At 41.3% G+C, this 16,004-nt stretch overlaps 1 protein-coding gene across 1 annotated transcript in view; it reads left to right on the forward strand.

Annotated features, from left to right (window-relative positions):
- Positions 1-1,257: 1,257 nt before the first annotated feature.
- The window catches only part of LOC309964120 (alpha-catulin), a 59,055-nt gene continuing 44,308 nt past the window's right edge, over positions 1,258-16,004 (forward strand). The window contains exon 1 of the mRNA XM_082842809.1: positions 1,258-1,463. Within this exon, the coding sequence (XP_082698935.1) occupies positions 1,323-1,463 (141 nt within the window). The 5' untranslated portion in view covers positions 1,258-1,322. The remainder of the gene's footprint in view (positions 1,464-16,004) is intronic.

A 16,004-nucleotide genomic window follows, 5' to 3' on the forward strand; every position in this document is an offset into this window, starting at 1 on the left:
AAGGTATGGCTATCTTCAATAGCAAAGATAATCTATGCAGCAGTAGCAGAAGGAGCTGAACCCCAAGTGGAGGTATTTTAAAACACATCTCAACAGTGCTTGGGAAAGAGCTTTCTGACACCTCGAGCTGGTGTGGTATTCAGCTCATCAATCTGACGTTATAGATGGAGAAAATGATCCTGGCAAAGGTGTAAGGGGTGGGCTAGCCAGCCTCAGATTCAGATTGTTTTCTACTCTTGATAGTTTCTTATTGGCAAATATGCTAGTTCACAAAATATTTCTTCATGCTTCTCAGTCTGTTGCGTAAGCCTAGGACCCTTTCACAGGGTGTGTGCTTCTGTCAGCCTCCCCTGGGTTTGCTTCTGGAAACTTTAGGGTCACAGGAGTCCAGTTCTCCCATCTCCATCACACAGGGGCTCCTTGATTCTTAGCCTTACCCTTAAGTGAGTTTAGTCAGAGTTACACACTAATGATCTTCAGTTACTGAACAGCTGTTGAGAAACTGCTCTGCGCTAGGCATGAGGGCAAAAGTAGTTTTAAAAAGTAATAGTGTTGAGCAGAGGTGAAGTTTTTCCATATGTTCTATTTAATTTCCTTTTGAAGAGTAATTCTGAACAGTAGCCTGAAGATACCCAAATCAGTGTTTTCTTGCCGGGTACCCAGATACTCCTTAAATGATTGCATTATCAAAAGTTTCATCTTCAGTCCAGCTGAAATTGTGAGAAAGATACGGTTAGGAAAAGAGCAGGGTGGAAGGGGGAAATGGGACCTTCTCGAGAAGCTCCAGAAAGACTATAACCTGTAGAATTCCCGTCTTACGGTAAAAGCCCTTCCCTATAGGCTTGACTCTGGTCCCGGTCTACCAGTTAGTTTCAATCCCAGCGCAGCTTCCAGTAATCGCGGGGAATTCGGAGTTAGGACGAGCCACTTCTGGGGAGCATGGGAAGCTTCGCTGGGCATGGATGTCTTTGCCCTGGTAAGAGGCCACGTGGCCGTGGAACGCCCTCAGGTATCTTGTTTCTCTGTTCTAGAGGGGGGGAGACGTGTGCGGAACCCAGTAAGGAATGATCTGAGAGAGACAGGATGGGGATTGGGGACAGAGGACAGAAGGGGCGGGGCCAGGGTTAGGGGGTGGGGCTGCAGGGCGGACTCCAGACTGGGGCGCTTGGAGGCGGAGAGTGGGCGGGCCCATGCTGGGGGCGGGCCCGGCGGGGTGGTTCCTCGGGCGGCGCGGGTGCATCGCAGCTGCGGAGCGCAAGCAGGCTGGCGGGTGGCGGGTCCGCAGCGGCACGGCGTCCGGGCTCCGCGACGGGCTGAGGGCCATGGCCGCCTCTCCGGGCCCGGCCGGCGGTGCCGCCGCCGGGGCAGTGCACGGCTCCGGCCCGTTTGGCCTCGCCTTCGACTCCGGACTCGAGATCAAAACTCGCTCAGTGGAGCAGACGCTGCTCCCGCTGGTTTCTCAGGTAAAGCGGCGCGCGCGCGCGGCCCCTGCGTCTCCCTCCGGCCGCGGCCCGCGATGGCGGCGGTCGCTCTCGCGGCAGGGGCCGGGCCGGGCGGGAGGCAGCCGCTGCCCCACATTCCGCGCCAGGACTCCGGCGTCAGTGTCGGACCGCCTGTCTGGGGCTTGAGGACTGGCCTTGGTTGAGGCGGCGGGAGTAGGGACCATCCGAAATCCGGCTGCGGGGCCAAGTGGGCTGAGCAGCAGCGGAGGCTGCGGGGCGGGGAGCCCCGTGCGGACCTGAGTGCCGGCCACAGGTGCGCCGCCCTGCCTCCCCACAGGATCCTCCTCGGGGCTGCAGCTCCGGTGGCCCCCGGCTCCCCGAGGCCAGCTCCCCGGGGGCAGAGGGGACCCCCGCGGGGGCTCCGTTGGAGCTTAGGGGCCCTCCTCGCTGCCGCTCTTTAACCCACGGCCCGCACACCTTTGCACCTCCAGTCCAAACCCGGACCGTGGCCAGTCTGGCTGGGGCGTTGCTGCCGGCCTCCAAGTCCAGCGTGCTCTCCTCTCCCCTAGGCCTTTGTCCCTTTCCCCGGAGTGTGAGTCGGCTCGCCAGTCGCCCGTTCACCGCGGGCCACCCGGCCCCTTCCCCTTAACCTGTCTGCTCACTTCAGCTGGCTTTTGTCCGGCCTCGGAAGGGTGAAGTGAAGGACCGTCTGATAGTTAATTCGGGTACACATCTTTTTGCCAAATCCCATTTGGGAATGTATGCTTTATTGAATTTATTGGTCCCAACAGAAGTCCGGAATGAGCTAATTGATGCGCGTAGCTTTAGAGAAGTTTTTGTTACTGTGAGCCGAGTTTACGCAGCCTCCGGGCTGGAATTCCTCACCTAGATCTGTTGTGATGTGCTAAGCACTGTGGGAAGTGAAGAATTCTGTGCCTTCAGGAGCTCGTTGGATGTGTGACTCAAAACAAGACTGTTAACATCTTGATGCTTCACGTTAGCATTGCCAAGATTTTACAGGTAGAAGGAATCTTAAAGGTTATCTGATACTAAATTTAAAAATTCTTACAGCATCCTTGACACCTGGTCACCAGTCCCCTGCTTAAACATGCTCAGTGATGGGGAGCCTGTAGCTATTGCATAGAATTTCCAATGCTATCTGTTCTCCATCCCAGCCCTGCAGATATTTGAAAACAGCAGTCGTACATGTCCCTAGATTCCTGTTATGCTGATTAAATAAACAGCCCCATTTTCTTCACCTGTGCTCATTTTAGCCTGGCTAACAGAACAGTGAATGAATAACCTTGACACTCCCCATCCTCCTTCCCTTCCAGGTCTGAAAGAAGCACTGACAGGTGGGATGAGTTGAGGATTAGTTAGTGATGTCTGCACTGCCCCTCCCACAAAAGAATACCACTACCACCACCAACACAACCACAACACAAAATGAAAAATACTGGAGTAGTTTTAAGAGAGAGAGTTAAGAGAGTGGTATTTTATCATTTTTCTTTTTTTTAACAATCCAGATATAATGCTTACTATGCGCTAGGCCATGTTCTAAGCACTTTATACATATTAATTCATTTAATTCTCATAACAATCTTGTGAGGTAGAGATATGTTTATTCTCATTATATGAATGAGGAAACTGAGGAATAATGAGGTTAAGTGACTTGTAGTGGGACTTTCACCTGTAAATGTCGAACTGGAGTTTGAATCCAGGCAGCCTGGTCCCAGAGTCTGTGCTGTTAGCTACACCATATTTGTTCTCCCTAGAGATTAGGGGCGGTGATGAGGTCAGCCAGTAGTAGGTACAGAGAAGAGAGTCCACAGTGGAAAAACAAGCTGGAAGGTTGTTGTAATCTGGAGAAATGGTAACTTTTCACAGTATCACTGCTAAAAATGTATCCTAGAGTTCTGCATTGTGTAATTCTGGGGTAAGAGAGGGTGGAGAGAGTAGGAGAGTGGAGGAGGAAACGTGAATTGGCTGCCGAGAGTTAACTAGAGGTCAATGCCAAAGGGGGAAAATGCCAGCTTTTTTTTTTTTCTTTTCCTTCCCTGTTAAAGACTCATTCAGGGCCATAGCTGAGGTTCTGCATTCTACACAGTATGTGTCCACAGCTGTATCTTTAGCATTATTATAACTGATATTCCTAATGATTAACTGTACTCAACAACAAAAAAGTTAACTTATGCTTAAAATCAAGACATATATAAAGCATGGCCAGAACACTCACAAAGCAGTTAAGTGTGAAATACAGTTTAGAATGATTTTTAAGTTTTAGTGAGTGTTAGTGGATTAAAGTGCAGCTCTCTGGAAAACTCATGTCCAGGAGTCTTATTTTCTAAGGATACGGCATTATTATCCAACTCATGTTTTACCACCATATCCACAAGAATAAGTTTAAGCTTTTCAGGCAAGCATTTGTTGTAAGCTTTCTAGTTGCTACTCTGTGGGACTTGTATTCTAGTTGGGAGACGGGGCAGGTACAGAATAGCACATGGCAAGTGTCAGATGAGCATCATCCGTAGTACATGCTCTAAGAGCTCAGAGCAGGTGTGGATGAGTCAGCAACAATGCCCTCGAGGAGATAGGGTCTTGAGGTGAACAAGTAGGGCTAGCCTTGTACCGCTTAGTCAGTTTTAAGCAGAGTTTCTACTCTGATATCATTTAACCTCTTCTGACTCTCCAGGTAAAAAGTTCTGTGTTCAATGGCTTTATTCTAGGAATGCAGCATCAGTATTAGACAAATATATATATACAATTTTCTGCGTTTACATATTAGAAGAGATCCATGTTCTTAGCAATAGATGCAGAATAGCTTCAGTTAAATTCAACTTCTAATCATGATAAGGAGCACATAGTAAACTAGTAATAGAAGAAAACTTCCTTAACCTGATAAAGAGTACCTACAGAAAACCTATAGTTAACATCACAGCAACAAGTCAAATTTAAAATAAACATTTCCGGGGCTTCCCTGGTGGCACAGTGGTTGAGAGTCCGCCTGTCGATGCAGGGGACACGGGTTCGTGCCCTGGTCTGGGAAGATCCCACATGCCGCGGAGCAGCTGGGCCCGTGAGCCATGGCCGCTGAGCCTGCACGTCCGGAGCCTGTGCTCTGCAACGGGAGAGACCACAGCAATGAGAGCCCCGCGTACCGCAAAAAAACCAAAAACAAACAAACAAAAAAACCCAAAAACATTTCCTTTAAACTAGAAGCGAGAGGAGGGATATCTGCTCTCATAGCTTCTATTCAATTGTACTGTAAATCGTAACCAGTGGAACAAGACAAGAAGCGAAAGGTATAAAGGTAGGAAAGGAAAAATCAAAATACAATTATCTACATAGAAAACTGGAGTCTACAAATAAATTATAAAAGTTAGGAAGTTTAGTAAGTTCATTGAATGTAGGCTTCTAAAGTCAACTGCTTTTCTTTCTACATTAATAACAAACAGAAAAGTCGTCCTAAAACATGATACCAGTTAGAATAAAACTGACAGCGAAATATGTGTATATATGTGTATAACAAAAGAGAGGCCAAACTTCATGAAGAAAATTTAAAAATTTAATGAAAGCCAAAGTAGAGCTAAATAAATGGGAGAAAAGTACCATGCTCCTGGCTAGATTGACTTGATATTATTTACATATCAATTTCCCCTATTGATATGTAAATTTAATGCAATTCCAATGAAAATTTCAACAGGATTTTTTTTAGTAGAATTTGATAAAAGTAATTCTAAAATTTGTATGAAAGAGCAAATAGCCAAGAATAGCCAGAAGAGAAACAAGGTGGGTGGACTTGCTCTACCAGATTTCAAGTCTTATTATAAAGCTAGAGTGATTAAGACAATGTGGGTCTAAGAACAGAGATGGACAAATAGACTAGTGAAACAGAATAGAGAATCTAGAAACAGATCCACACGTATACAGGAACTTGATAATTCACAGAATTGACACTGCTTGTCAGTGGGGAAAGGAAGAACTTTTTAAAAAATGGGAACAGTTGGTTATCTGAATAGAAACACATGATATTGAATCCCAATTCCAAATGGATTAAAAATATCAATATGAAAGGAAAAAACTTAAAACACTTTTAGGGAAAAAAATTGGGCAATATCTTCACCACCTCATGGTGGGAAAAGATTTCTTAATACACTGAAAGTATAAACCCTAAGCAAAAATTAATACATTTGCTCCATTAAAATGGAGAATTGGACTTCCCTGTTGGCACAGTGGTTAAGAATCTGCCTGCCAATGCAGGGGACACGGGTTTGAGCCCTGATCTGGGAAGATCCCACATGCCATGGACCACCTAAACCCATGCGCCACAACAAGAGAAGCCACCACAATGAGAAGCCCGCGCACCGCAACAAAGACCCAATGCAACCAAAAGTAAAAATATAATAAATAAAAAAAAAATGGAGAATCTTTGTTCATCAGAGTTGAAAGGATAAGCCTTAAAGTGGGAGAATATGATTGCAACACAAATAACCAACAAATGATTGGTAGCACCCAGGATAAATAAAGGACTCCAATGAATCAAAAATAAGATTACCCATTAAAAATTGGTAAAATGAATACTCATCTTGTAGAAGAGGAAACAGATGTCTAAAAGATATGTGAAAAGATGCTCAACTTTATTAGAAGTCAGTGAAGTATAAGTTAAAGCTGCAGTGAGAACAAGTGTTGGTGAGGAATGTGGAGTTGATGGAAATGTCAATAGTACAACAGTTTTGGAAACCAGTTTGATGTAATAAAGTTCAAGGTGGGTATTACCTAAGGCCCAGGAATTTCACTGTTAAATCCATACCCCTAGAGAAAATCCTGCACGTGTATTAGAGACATAGATTGGAATGTTGATAGTCTTTTTACTTCTAATGGCTCCAAACTGGAAACTACCCAAACATCTTTTAGCAGTAGGATGTTTAAATAAAATGTGCTAAGTTCATACGAGATACTATGCAGCAGTGAAATGAATAAACCATAGCTATAATTATCAATATGGATGAATCTCAAAAGCATAATGTTAAGGAAAAAAAATTAAAGGTTCAAAACAGGCAAAACAAAACCATACATCATTTAAGGATATAACATGTGCAATAGTTATAATAAGGGAATGATGAGCACAAAATCAGAGCAGTGGTTTCCTCTGGGGCGGGGGATGAGGGGGTGATGTAGAAAGGGAGGGGCCCCCAGGGCGCATGGGTTGTCAGAGGTGCTGCTAATGTTTTCTTAAGCTTGGTGGTAGGTTTGTTATGTCTTCCTTTCATTTCTTTAAATGGTATACATACCTGTTCTATACACTCATTTGTTGTATATTTCCTAATTCAGATGATTTTTTAAAAGCCCTGGGCTAAGTCGCAAGCACATTTTCTACAGAGCAGCTCCCCACCTTCTTTAATAATCACTTTATTCTTCCTGTCAAAATTCCCACTCCCAGTCTTACAATGCTTTTATCCAAGGAAGGGAAGAGGGATATCTGCCACACAGCTCCACCCTGGTGTGGAATGTTATTCTACCACCCACTAGTCTTTTCCTGTCTATGATAGATTTACTTCACTCACCGTAATACAGACCCTTTAATTAATCTCCAGGGTAGCTCCCCCCCCCCCCCCACCCGTCTTCCCATTTCTCTCTGCGTTGTCCTGGAAGCTTCTTAGGATCTTTGTCTCACTAAGTTGGAGATGAATACATTTGTGTATGTGAATATATGTGTTTTTAATTGCAAAGGAAAAACACATAAATAGTGTATAAAGAGAGTGAAAGTGCCCTTTTTCCTGCTTTTAAAGACCTCCTCATGATTCGGTGTGTTTTCTTCTATACTGGTTGCTATAGCTGATTAGCTGATTTTTCTGTCTAATAATTTTGAGAATTTACTAATGAGTTAAGCCCAGGGATGAACTTCTCTCTCCTGGGCTGACTCCCTTGTTTTTCAGGTCCCAGGGAATTAAATAAAGCTTTGTTCTTTTATCTGGCCTACCATTTTTTTTTTTTTTTTCTCCCTGGGTCTTCACTTGCTTTCTTATCTTCCCACAAAATAAGTAAACTAAGATAATCCCTTTCAATCAAGAGATTACTGTCAGTTATTCTAGAAAATAAGAATAACATCACAAACAAGAGGAAAGAACAGAGATTCTAGAAATGTGAAAAGGGCAATATCTAATCATTATGTAATGCTTACTAAATACCAGACACTATTCTAAGTACTTTATTTACATATACTAATTTATTCTCCACAATGACCTTATGAGATGGGTACTATTATTACTCCTGTTTTTACAGATGAGAACACTGAGTCACAGAAAGGTTAGATAACTTGCTATATAATCATATGACAGAGCCAGAACTCAAACCCAGGCAGAGTGACGACAGAATTCATGCTCTTAACTGCTAGGCTATACTTTGTTGGCGATGAGAACTTCTTGACACCCTTTGTTAGAAGGTATCAAGTAGGTCCGTGTTCTTACTCTTTTATTCCACAGGAGAGTTCTTCAATATATCAGATCCCCCTTCTTCCCCATGGGATACCTTCTCTGCCCTCTTTTCCAGTTCATTCAGACATTCTCTACACTCTGGTGTTAGGGCAACTCTAGGTTGTGACTCCCAATTTAATATGCCTCCTATTTTTGCAGAATAATAGCTAAAATTTTATTTGGCACATTCAAGGCAATTTTACCAGCTGTCAGTCTCCTGATTTTTTTTTTTAACGTCTTTATTGGAGTATAATTGCTTTACAATGTTGTGTTAGTTTCTGCTGTATAACAGAGTGAATCAGCTATATGCATACATATATCCCCATATGCCCTCCCTCTTGCATCTCCCTCCCACCCTCCCTATCCCACCCCTCTAGGTGGTCACAAAGCACCAAGCTGATCTCCCTGTGCTATGCCGCTGCTTCCCACTAGCTGTCTGTCTTACATTTGGTAGTGTATGTATGTCCATGCCACTCTCTCACTTCATCCCAGCTTACCCTTCCCCCTCCCCATATCCTCAAGTCCATTCTCTATGTCTGTGCCTTTATTCCTGTCCTGCCCCTAGGTTCATCAGAACCATTTTTTTTTTAAGATTCCATATATATGTGTTAGCATATGGTATTTGTTTTTCTCTTTCTGACTTACTTCACTCTGTATGACAGACTCTGGGTCCATCCAACTCACTACAAATAACTCAGTTTCATTTTTTTATGGCTGAGTAATATTCCATTGTATATATGTGACACATCTTCTTTATCCATTCATCTGTTGATGGGCACTTAGGTTGCTTCCATGTCCTGGCTATTGTAAATAGAGCTGCAATGAACATTGTGGTACATGACTCTTTTTGAATTATGGTTTTCTCAGGGTATATGCACAGTAGTGGGATTGCTGGGTCATATGATAGTTCTATTTTTAGTTTTTTAAGGAAACTCCATACCGTTCTCCATAGTGGCTGTATCAATTTACCTTCCCACCAACAGTGCAAGGGAGTTCCCTTTTCTCCACACCCTCTCCAGCATTTATTGTTTCTAGATTTTTTGATGATGGCCATTCTGACCGGTGTGAGATGATATCTCATTGTAGTTTTGATTTGCATTTCTCTAATGATTAGTGATGTTGAGCATCCTTTCATGTGTTTGTTGGCAATCTATATTATCTTCTTTGGAGAAATATCTATTAAGGTCTTCTGCCCATTTTTGGATTGGGTTGTTTGTTTTTTTGTTATTGAGCTGCATGAGCTGCTTGTAAATTTTGGAGGTTAATGCTTTGTCAGTTGCTTCATTTGCAAATATTTTCTCACATTCTGAGGGTTGTCTTTTGGTCTTGTTTATGGTTTCCTTTGCTGTGCAAAAGCTTCTAAGTTTCATTAGGCCCCATTTGTTTATTTTTATTTCCATTTCTCTAGGAGGTGAGTCAAACTGGATCTTGCTGTAATTTATGTCATAGAGTGTTCTGCCTATGTTTTGCTCTAGGAGTTTGATAGTGTCTGGCCTTACATTTAGGTCTTTAATCATTTTGAGTTTATTTTTGTGTATGGTGTTAGGAAGTGTTCTATTTTCATTCTTTTACATGTAGCTGTCCAGTTTTCCCAGCACCACTTACTGAAGAGTCTGTCTTTTCTCCATTGTATATTCTTACCTCCTTTATCAAAGATAAGGTGACCATATGTGCCTGGGTTTATCTCTGGGTTTTCTACCCTGTTCCATTGATCTATATTTCTGTTTTTGTGCCAGTACTATACTGTCTTGATTACTGTAGCTTTGTAGTATAGTCTGAATTCCTCTGGCTCCGTTTTTCTTTCTCAAGATTGTTTTGGCGGGGCTTCCCTCGTGGCGCAGTGGTTGAGAGTCCACCTGCCAATGCAGGGGACACAGGTTCGTGCCCTGGTCCAGGAGGATCCCACCGCGGCTGGGCCTGTGAGCCATGGCTGCTGAGCCTGTGCGTCCGGAGCCTGTGCTCCACAACGGGAGAGGCCACAACAGTGAGAGGCCCGCGTACTGCAAAAACGATTGCTTTGGCTATTCGGGGTCTTTTGTGTTTCCATACCAATTGTGCAATTTTTTGTTCTAGTTCTGTGAAAAATGCCATTGGTAGTTTGATGGGGATTGCATTGAATCTGTAGATTGCTTTGAGTAATATGGTCATTTTCACTATGTTGATTCTTCCAATCCAAGAACATGGTATATCTCTCCATCTGTTTGTATCATCTTTAACTTCTTTCATCAATGTCTTATAGTTTTCTCCATCTCCCTCTGCTATATTTTGGAAGAGTTTGAGAAGGACAGGTGTTAGCTCTTCTCTAAATGTTTGATAGAATTTGCCTGTGAAGCCATCTCGTCTTGGGCTTTTGTTTGTAGGAAGATTTTTAATCACAGTTTCAATTTCAGTGCTTGTGATTGGTCTGTTTATATTTTCTATTTCTTCCTGGTTCAGTCTCAGAAGGTTGTGTTTTTCTAAGAATTTGTCCATTTTTTCCAGGTTGTCCATTTTATTGGCATATAGTTGCTTGTAGTAGTCTCTCATGATCCTTTGTATTTCTGTAGTGCCAGTTGTTACTTCTTCTTTCTCATTTCTAATTCTGTTGATTTGATTCTTCTCCCTTTTTTTCTTGATTAGTCTTGCTAATGGTCTATCAATCTTGTTTATCTTCTCAAAGAAACAGCTTTTAGTTTTATTGATATTTGCTATTGTTTCTTTCATTTCTTTTTCACTTATTTCTGATATGATCTTTATGATTTCTTTCCTTCTGCTAACTTTGGGGGTTTTTTTTGTTCTTCTTTATCTAATGCTTTAGGTGTAAGATTAGGTTGTTTATTTGAGATGTTTCTCGTTTCTTGAGGTAGGATTGTACTTCCTGCTTAGAACTGCTTTTGCCGCGTCCCATAGGTTTTGGGTTGTCGTGTTTTCGTTGTCATTTGTTTCTAGGTATTTTTTGATTTCCTCTTTGATTTCTTCAGTGATCTCTTGGTTATTTAGTAGCCTATTGTTTAGCCTTCATGTATTTGTATTTTCTACAGATTTTTTCCTGTAATTGATACCTAGTCTCATAGCGTTGTGGTCAGAAAAGATACTTGATATGATTTCAGTTTTCTTAAATTTACCAAGGCTTGATTTGTGACCCAAGATATGGTCTATCCTGGAGAATGTTCCATGAGCACTTCAGAAGAAAATATATTCTGTTTCTTTTGGTTGGAATGTCCTATAAATATCAATTGAGTCCATCTTGTTTAATGTGCCATTTAAGCTTGCGTTTCCTTATTTATTTTCATTTTGGATGATCTGGCCATTGGTGAAAGTGGAGTGTTAAAGTCCCCTACTATGATTGTGTTACTGTCGATTTCCCCTTTTATGGCTGTTAGCATTTGCCTTATGTATTGAGGTACTCCTGTGTTGGATGCATAAATATTTACAATTGTTTTATCTTCTTCTTGGATTGATCCCTTGATCATTATGTAGTGTCCTTCTTTGTCTCTTGTAATAGTCTTTATATTAAAGTCTATTTTGTCTGATATGAGAATTGCTATTCCAGCTTTCTTTCGATTTCCATTTGCATGGAATATCTTTTTCCATCCCCTCACTTTCAGTCTGTATGTGTCCCTAGGTCTGAAGTGGGTCTCTTGTAAACAGCATATGTACGGGTCTTGTTTTTGTATCCATTCAGCCAGTCTGTGTCTTTTGGTTGGAGCATTTAATCCATTTACATTTAAGGTAATTATTGATATGTATATTCCTGTTACCATTTTCTTAATTGTTTCAGGTTTGTTTTTGTAGGTCTTTTCCTTCTCTTGTGTTTCCTGGCTAGAGAAGTTCCTTTAGCATTTGTTGTAAAGCTGGTTTGGTGTTACTGAATTCTCTTAACTTTTGCTTGTCTGTAAAGGTTTTAATTTCTCGATAGAATCTGAATGAGATCCTTGCTGGGTAGAGTAATCTTGGTTGTAGGTTTTTCCCTTTCATCACTTTAAATATGTCCTGTCATCCCTTCTGGTTTACAGAGTTTATGCTGAAAAATCAACTGATAACCTTATGGGGATTCCCTTGTATGTTATTTGTTGCTTTTCCCTTGCTGCTTTTGGTATTTTTTCTTTGTATTTAATTTTTGATAGTTTGATTAATATGTGTCTTGGTGTGTTTCTCTGTGCATTTATTCTGTATTGGACTCCCTGTGCTTCCTGGACTTGATTGACTATTTCCTTTCCCATGTTAGGGAAGTTTTTGACTATAATCTCTTCCAATATTTTCTCAGACCCTTTCTATTTCTCTTCTTCTTCTTCTTTTTTTTTTTGCGGTATTCGGGCCTCTCACTGTTGTGGCCTCACCCATTGCAGAGCACAGGCTCTGGACACGCAGGCTCAGCGGCCATGGCTCACGGGCCTAGCCGCTCCGCGGCATGTGGGATCTTCCCGGACCAGTGCACGAACTCGCATCCCCTGCATCGGCAGGAGGACTCTCAACCACTGCGCCACCAGGGAAGCCCTCTCTTCTTCTTCTGGGACCCCTATAATTCTAATGTTGGTACATTTAATATTGTCTCAAATGTCTCTGAGACTGTCCTCAATTCTTTTCATTCTTTTTTCTTTATTCTGCTCCCTGGCAGTTATTTCCACCATTTTATCTTCTAGCTCACTTATCTGTTCTTCTGCCCTAGTTATTCTGCTATTTATTCCTTCTGGAATATTTTTAATTTCAGTAATTGTGTTCATCATTGTTTGCTCTTTAGTTCTTTTAGATACTTTTTAAATGTTTCTTGTATTTTCTCCATTCTGTTTCCAAGATTTTGGATCATCTTTACTATCATTACTCTGAATTCTTTTTCAGGTAGGTTCCCTATTTCGTCTTCATTTATTTGGTCTTGTAGGTTTTTACCTTGCTCCTTTGTCTGTAACATATTTTTTTTGTCATTTCTTTTCTTTTTTCTTTCTTTTTTTTTTTTTTTTGATGGGTGGTGCTGTGTTCCTGTCTTACTGGTTGTTTGGCCTGAGACATCCAGCACTGGAGTTTGCAGGCAGTTAGATTGAGCTGGGTCTTGGTGCTGAGATGAGGACCTTTGGGAGGCTTCACTCCGATTGACATTCCCTGGGCTCTGAGGTTCTCTGTTAGTCCAGCGGTTTGGACTCAGAGCCCCCACCATAGGAGCTTGGGCCCAACCTCCGGCCTGGGAAGTAAGATCCTGCAAGGTTCTCTGCCTATGCCCATGGCCCCTGCAGCTCCTTCAGGCATATGTGGGGAGCAGGCCCCAGCTCTGGGAGCACTCAGCCGTGGGACTTGCCACGCCTCCCCTGATTCTTAACGTAATCCTGGGAGGAAAGAGGCTGTGTAGCGACTGAGAGGCAACTTACTGCCTTGTGACCTTGGGAAAATTCTTAACCTTTTCAAATTTCAGGTGTTTAATCTGTAAGATGAGGGTAGTAACAGTATCTACCTCACAGAGATGTAAGCATTGATTAAATCAGTACATGTAAAGCACATCAGATAGCGTTTGCTGTTGTGCTTAATGTTAAATGTTAACTAGTTTTATTTTTTGCTTGATAAGGAAATGGAAGTTTGGTCTCACTTTTGTTAAACTGTGTTTAAGTATGTCTATGTAGAAAGCAAGACTGAAAAGAACTATGCCAAGTTGCTCACAAGGTAGTGGGATTATGGGTCACTTTTATTTCTTAGGGCTTTCCTATATTACCCCTTCCCGTTTTTAAAAAAAATCAACATGTATAACTTTTTGGATCTCCCTTTTAAAAAGTTTGAAAATAATTTTAGGACATATATAGACCTTTTTTGTGTATAAATTTATTTATTTTATTTATTTATTTTTGGCTGTGTTGGGTCTTCATTGCTGTGTGCGGGCTTTCTCTAGTTGCGGTGAGCAGGGGCTACTCTTCGTTGTGGCACGCGAGCTTTTCATTGTGGTGGCTTCTCTTGTTGCAGAGCACGGGCTCTAGGTGCACGGGCTTCAGTAGTTGTGGCACGTGGGCTCAGTAGTTGTGGCTTGCGGGCTTTAGAGCGTAGGCTCAGTTGTTGTGGTCAAGCCGGACCAGGGCTTGAATCTGTGTCCCCTGCATTGGCAGGTGGATTCTTAGCTACTGCACCACCAGGGAAGTCCCATACATAGACCTTTTAATAAGAAATTTTATAAATTGACTTGGCTCCTCCAAATTCAATTTGAAATGCATACCTGTATTTGGACTGAATATTTTGCAGAGTGCTTTGAGTAAAAGGAAGATAGCCACACCTAATTATGCACTGGGGAGGATGCTTGTAGTGAAAGCAAAATGTGTGTTTCAGAACTGAACAATAGTTGGTATTTTAGCCTAATTGCAGGATCTTTTCTTTACAATTGAAAAGTCTAAACTTTATAAAGGATTTAATAAAAACAACTTAAACTTTTCTCCAGAGTTTCTTGCAACATGGTTGTTTGGAACAGTCAGTGGTGGTCAAGTTCTCTGTTCTCCAGGTGATACTAAGAGTTCCCTAGGATGTATCAGGTGTGGAGAAGGACTAAGCTGGTGCTCATACTATTCATATTTGTTTCCCTGCTTCCCATAACCCATAGTTATCCTCAAAATTCAACCATAGAAACACTTCTTTGATGGACTACCTAGTAATTTTAGGTAATATTTTATCTTGAAGAAAGTATTTTTCCCTCTAAAAACAAAAACACTCAAAAAACCCAGGAAGATTGAAAAGCTCCACTAAAGGAAAGAGTATGGGGTGGACTTTGGTGTCAGATAAACCTGGGTTCAAATTCTAAACTAGGCCGCTTCTTAGCTGTGTAAGCCAAGTACTTAATTTCACTCAGCCTCAGTTTTCTTATCTTGAATAGTATGTAAGGATTAAATAAGAGAGCTAATGATAATATGCCTCTGAGTACTTAAACTGGGTACTATGTTAAATATGATACCACATCATTTTCTTTAATCCACTTGTCAGTTGAGAAGTCAGAGGCAGGGAAGTCAGGTTGGCTAAGTGGTGAAGAGGCTAGGCTCTTGAGTCAGAGTATCTGGATTTAAATCTTAAATCTCCTACTCTTCTTGATGTCTAATTTCCTTACTCTCCATGCTGTCTAGTTTTCTCATTTCTGAAATGGGGGTGATATTAATACCTATTTCATTGGGATTTTGTGGGGCATTATAATGTAGTACTTAAAAGTGTGGTCTCTGCCAGCGTTATCCTGATACCAAAACCAGATAAGGACACTATAAGGGAAAAAACCAAACCAAAACGACAACAGCAAAAAACTATAGGCCAATATCCCTGATGAATACAGATGCAAAAATTATTAACAAAATACTAGCAAACTGAATTCAGTAGCACATTAAATGGATCATACACCGTGATCAAGTGGGATTTATCCCTGGGTCGCAAGGATGGTTCAATATACGCAAATCAATAAATGTGATACACCACATTAATTAAATGAAGGAAAAATTAAATAATCATCCCAATACGTGCAGAAAAAGCATCTGACAAAATTTAACATTCTTTCATGATTGAATATATAAAGAATGTACCTCAACATAATAAAGGCCATATATTATAAGCTCACAGCTAACATCATTCTCAACAGTGAAATGTTGAAAGCTTTTTCTTTAATGTCAGGAACGAGACAAGGGTGTCCATTCTCACCACTCCTATTCAATATAGTACTGGAAGTGTTAGCCAGAGCAGTCAGGCAACAAAAAGGCATAAAAGGCATCAAAGTCAGAAAGGAAGAAGTAAAATTATCTCCATTTGCAGATAACATGATCTTATATATATGGAAATCCTAAAGACTCCACCAAAAAACTGTCAGAACTAATAAACAAATTCCTAAAGTTGCAGGCTAAAAAAATCAACATGCAGAAATTGGTGTTGTGTTTCTATACACTAAAAACAAAGTATCTGAAAAAGAAATAAAATGGTACCATTTACAATAGCATCAAAAATGATAAAATACTTAAGAATAAATTTAACCAAGGAGGTGAAAGATCAGTACATTGAACACTCTAAAACTTTGATGAAAGAAATTGAAGAAGACACAAGTAAATGGAAAGATAAGCCATGTTCATAGGTCAGGAGAATTAGTATTAAAATGTCCATACTACCCAAAGCTATC

This window comes from Leucopleurus acutus (genome assembly GCF_964270905.1).
Source record: "Leucopleurus acutus genome assembly, chromosome: 7".
Taxonomy (NCBI): domain Eukaryota; kingdom Metazoa; phylum Chordata; class Mammalia; order Artiodactyla; family Delphinidae; genus Leucopleurus; species Leucopleurus acutus.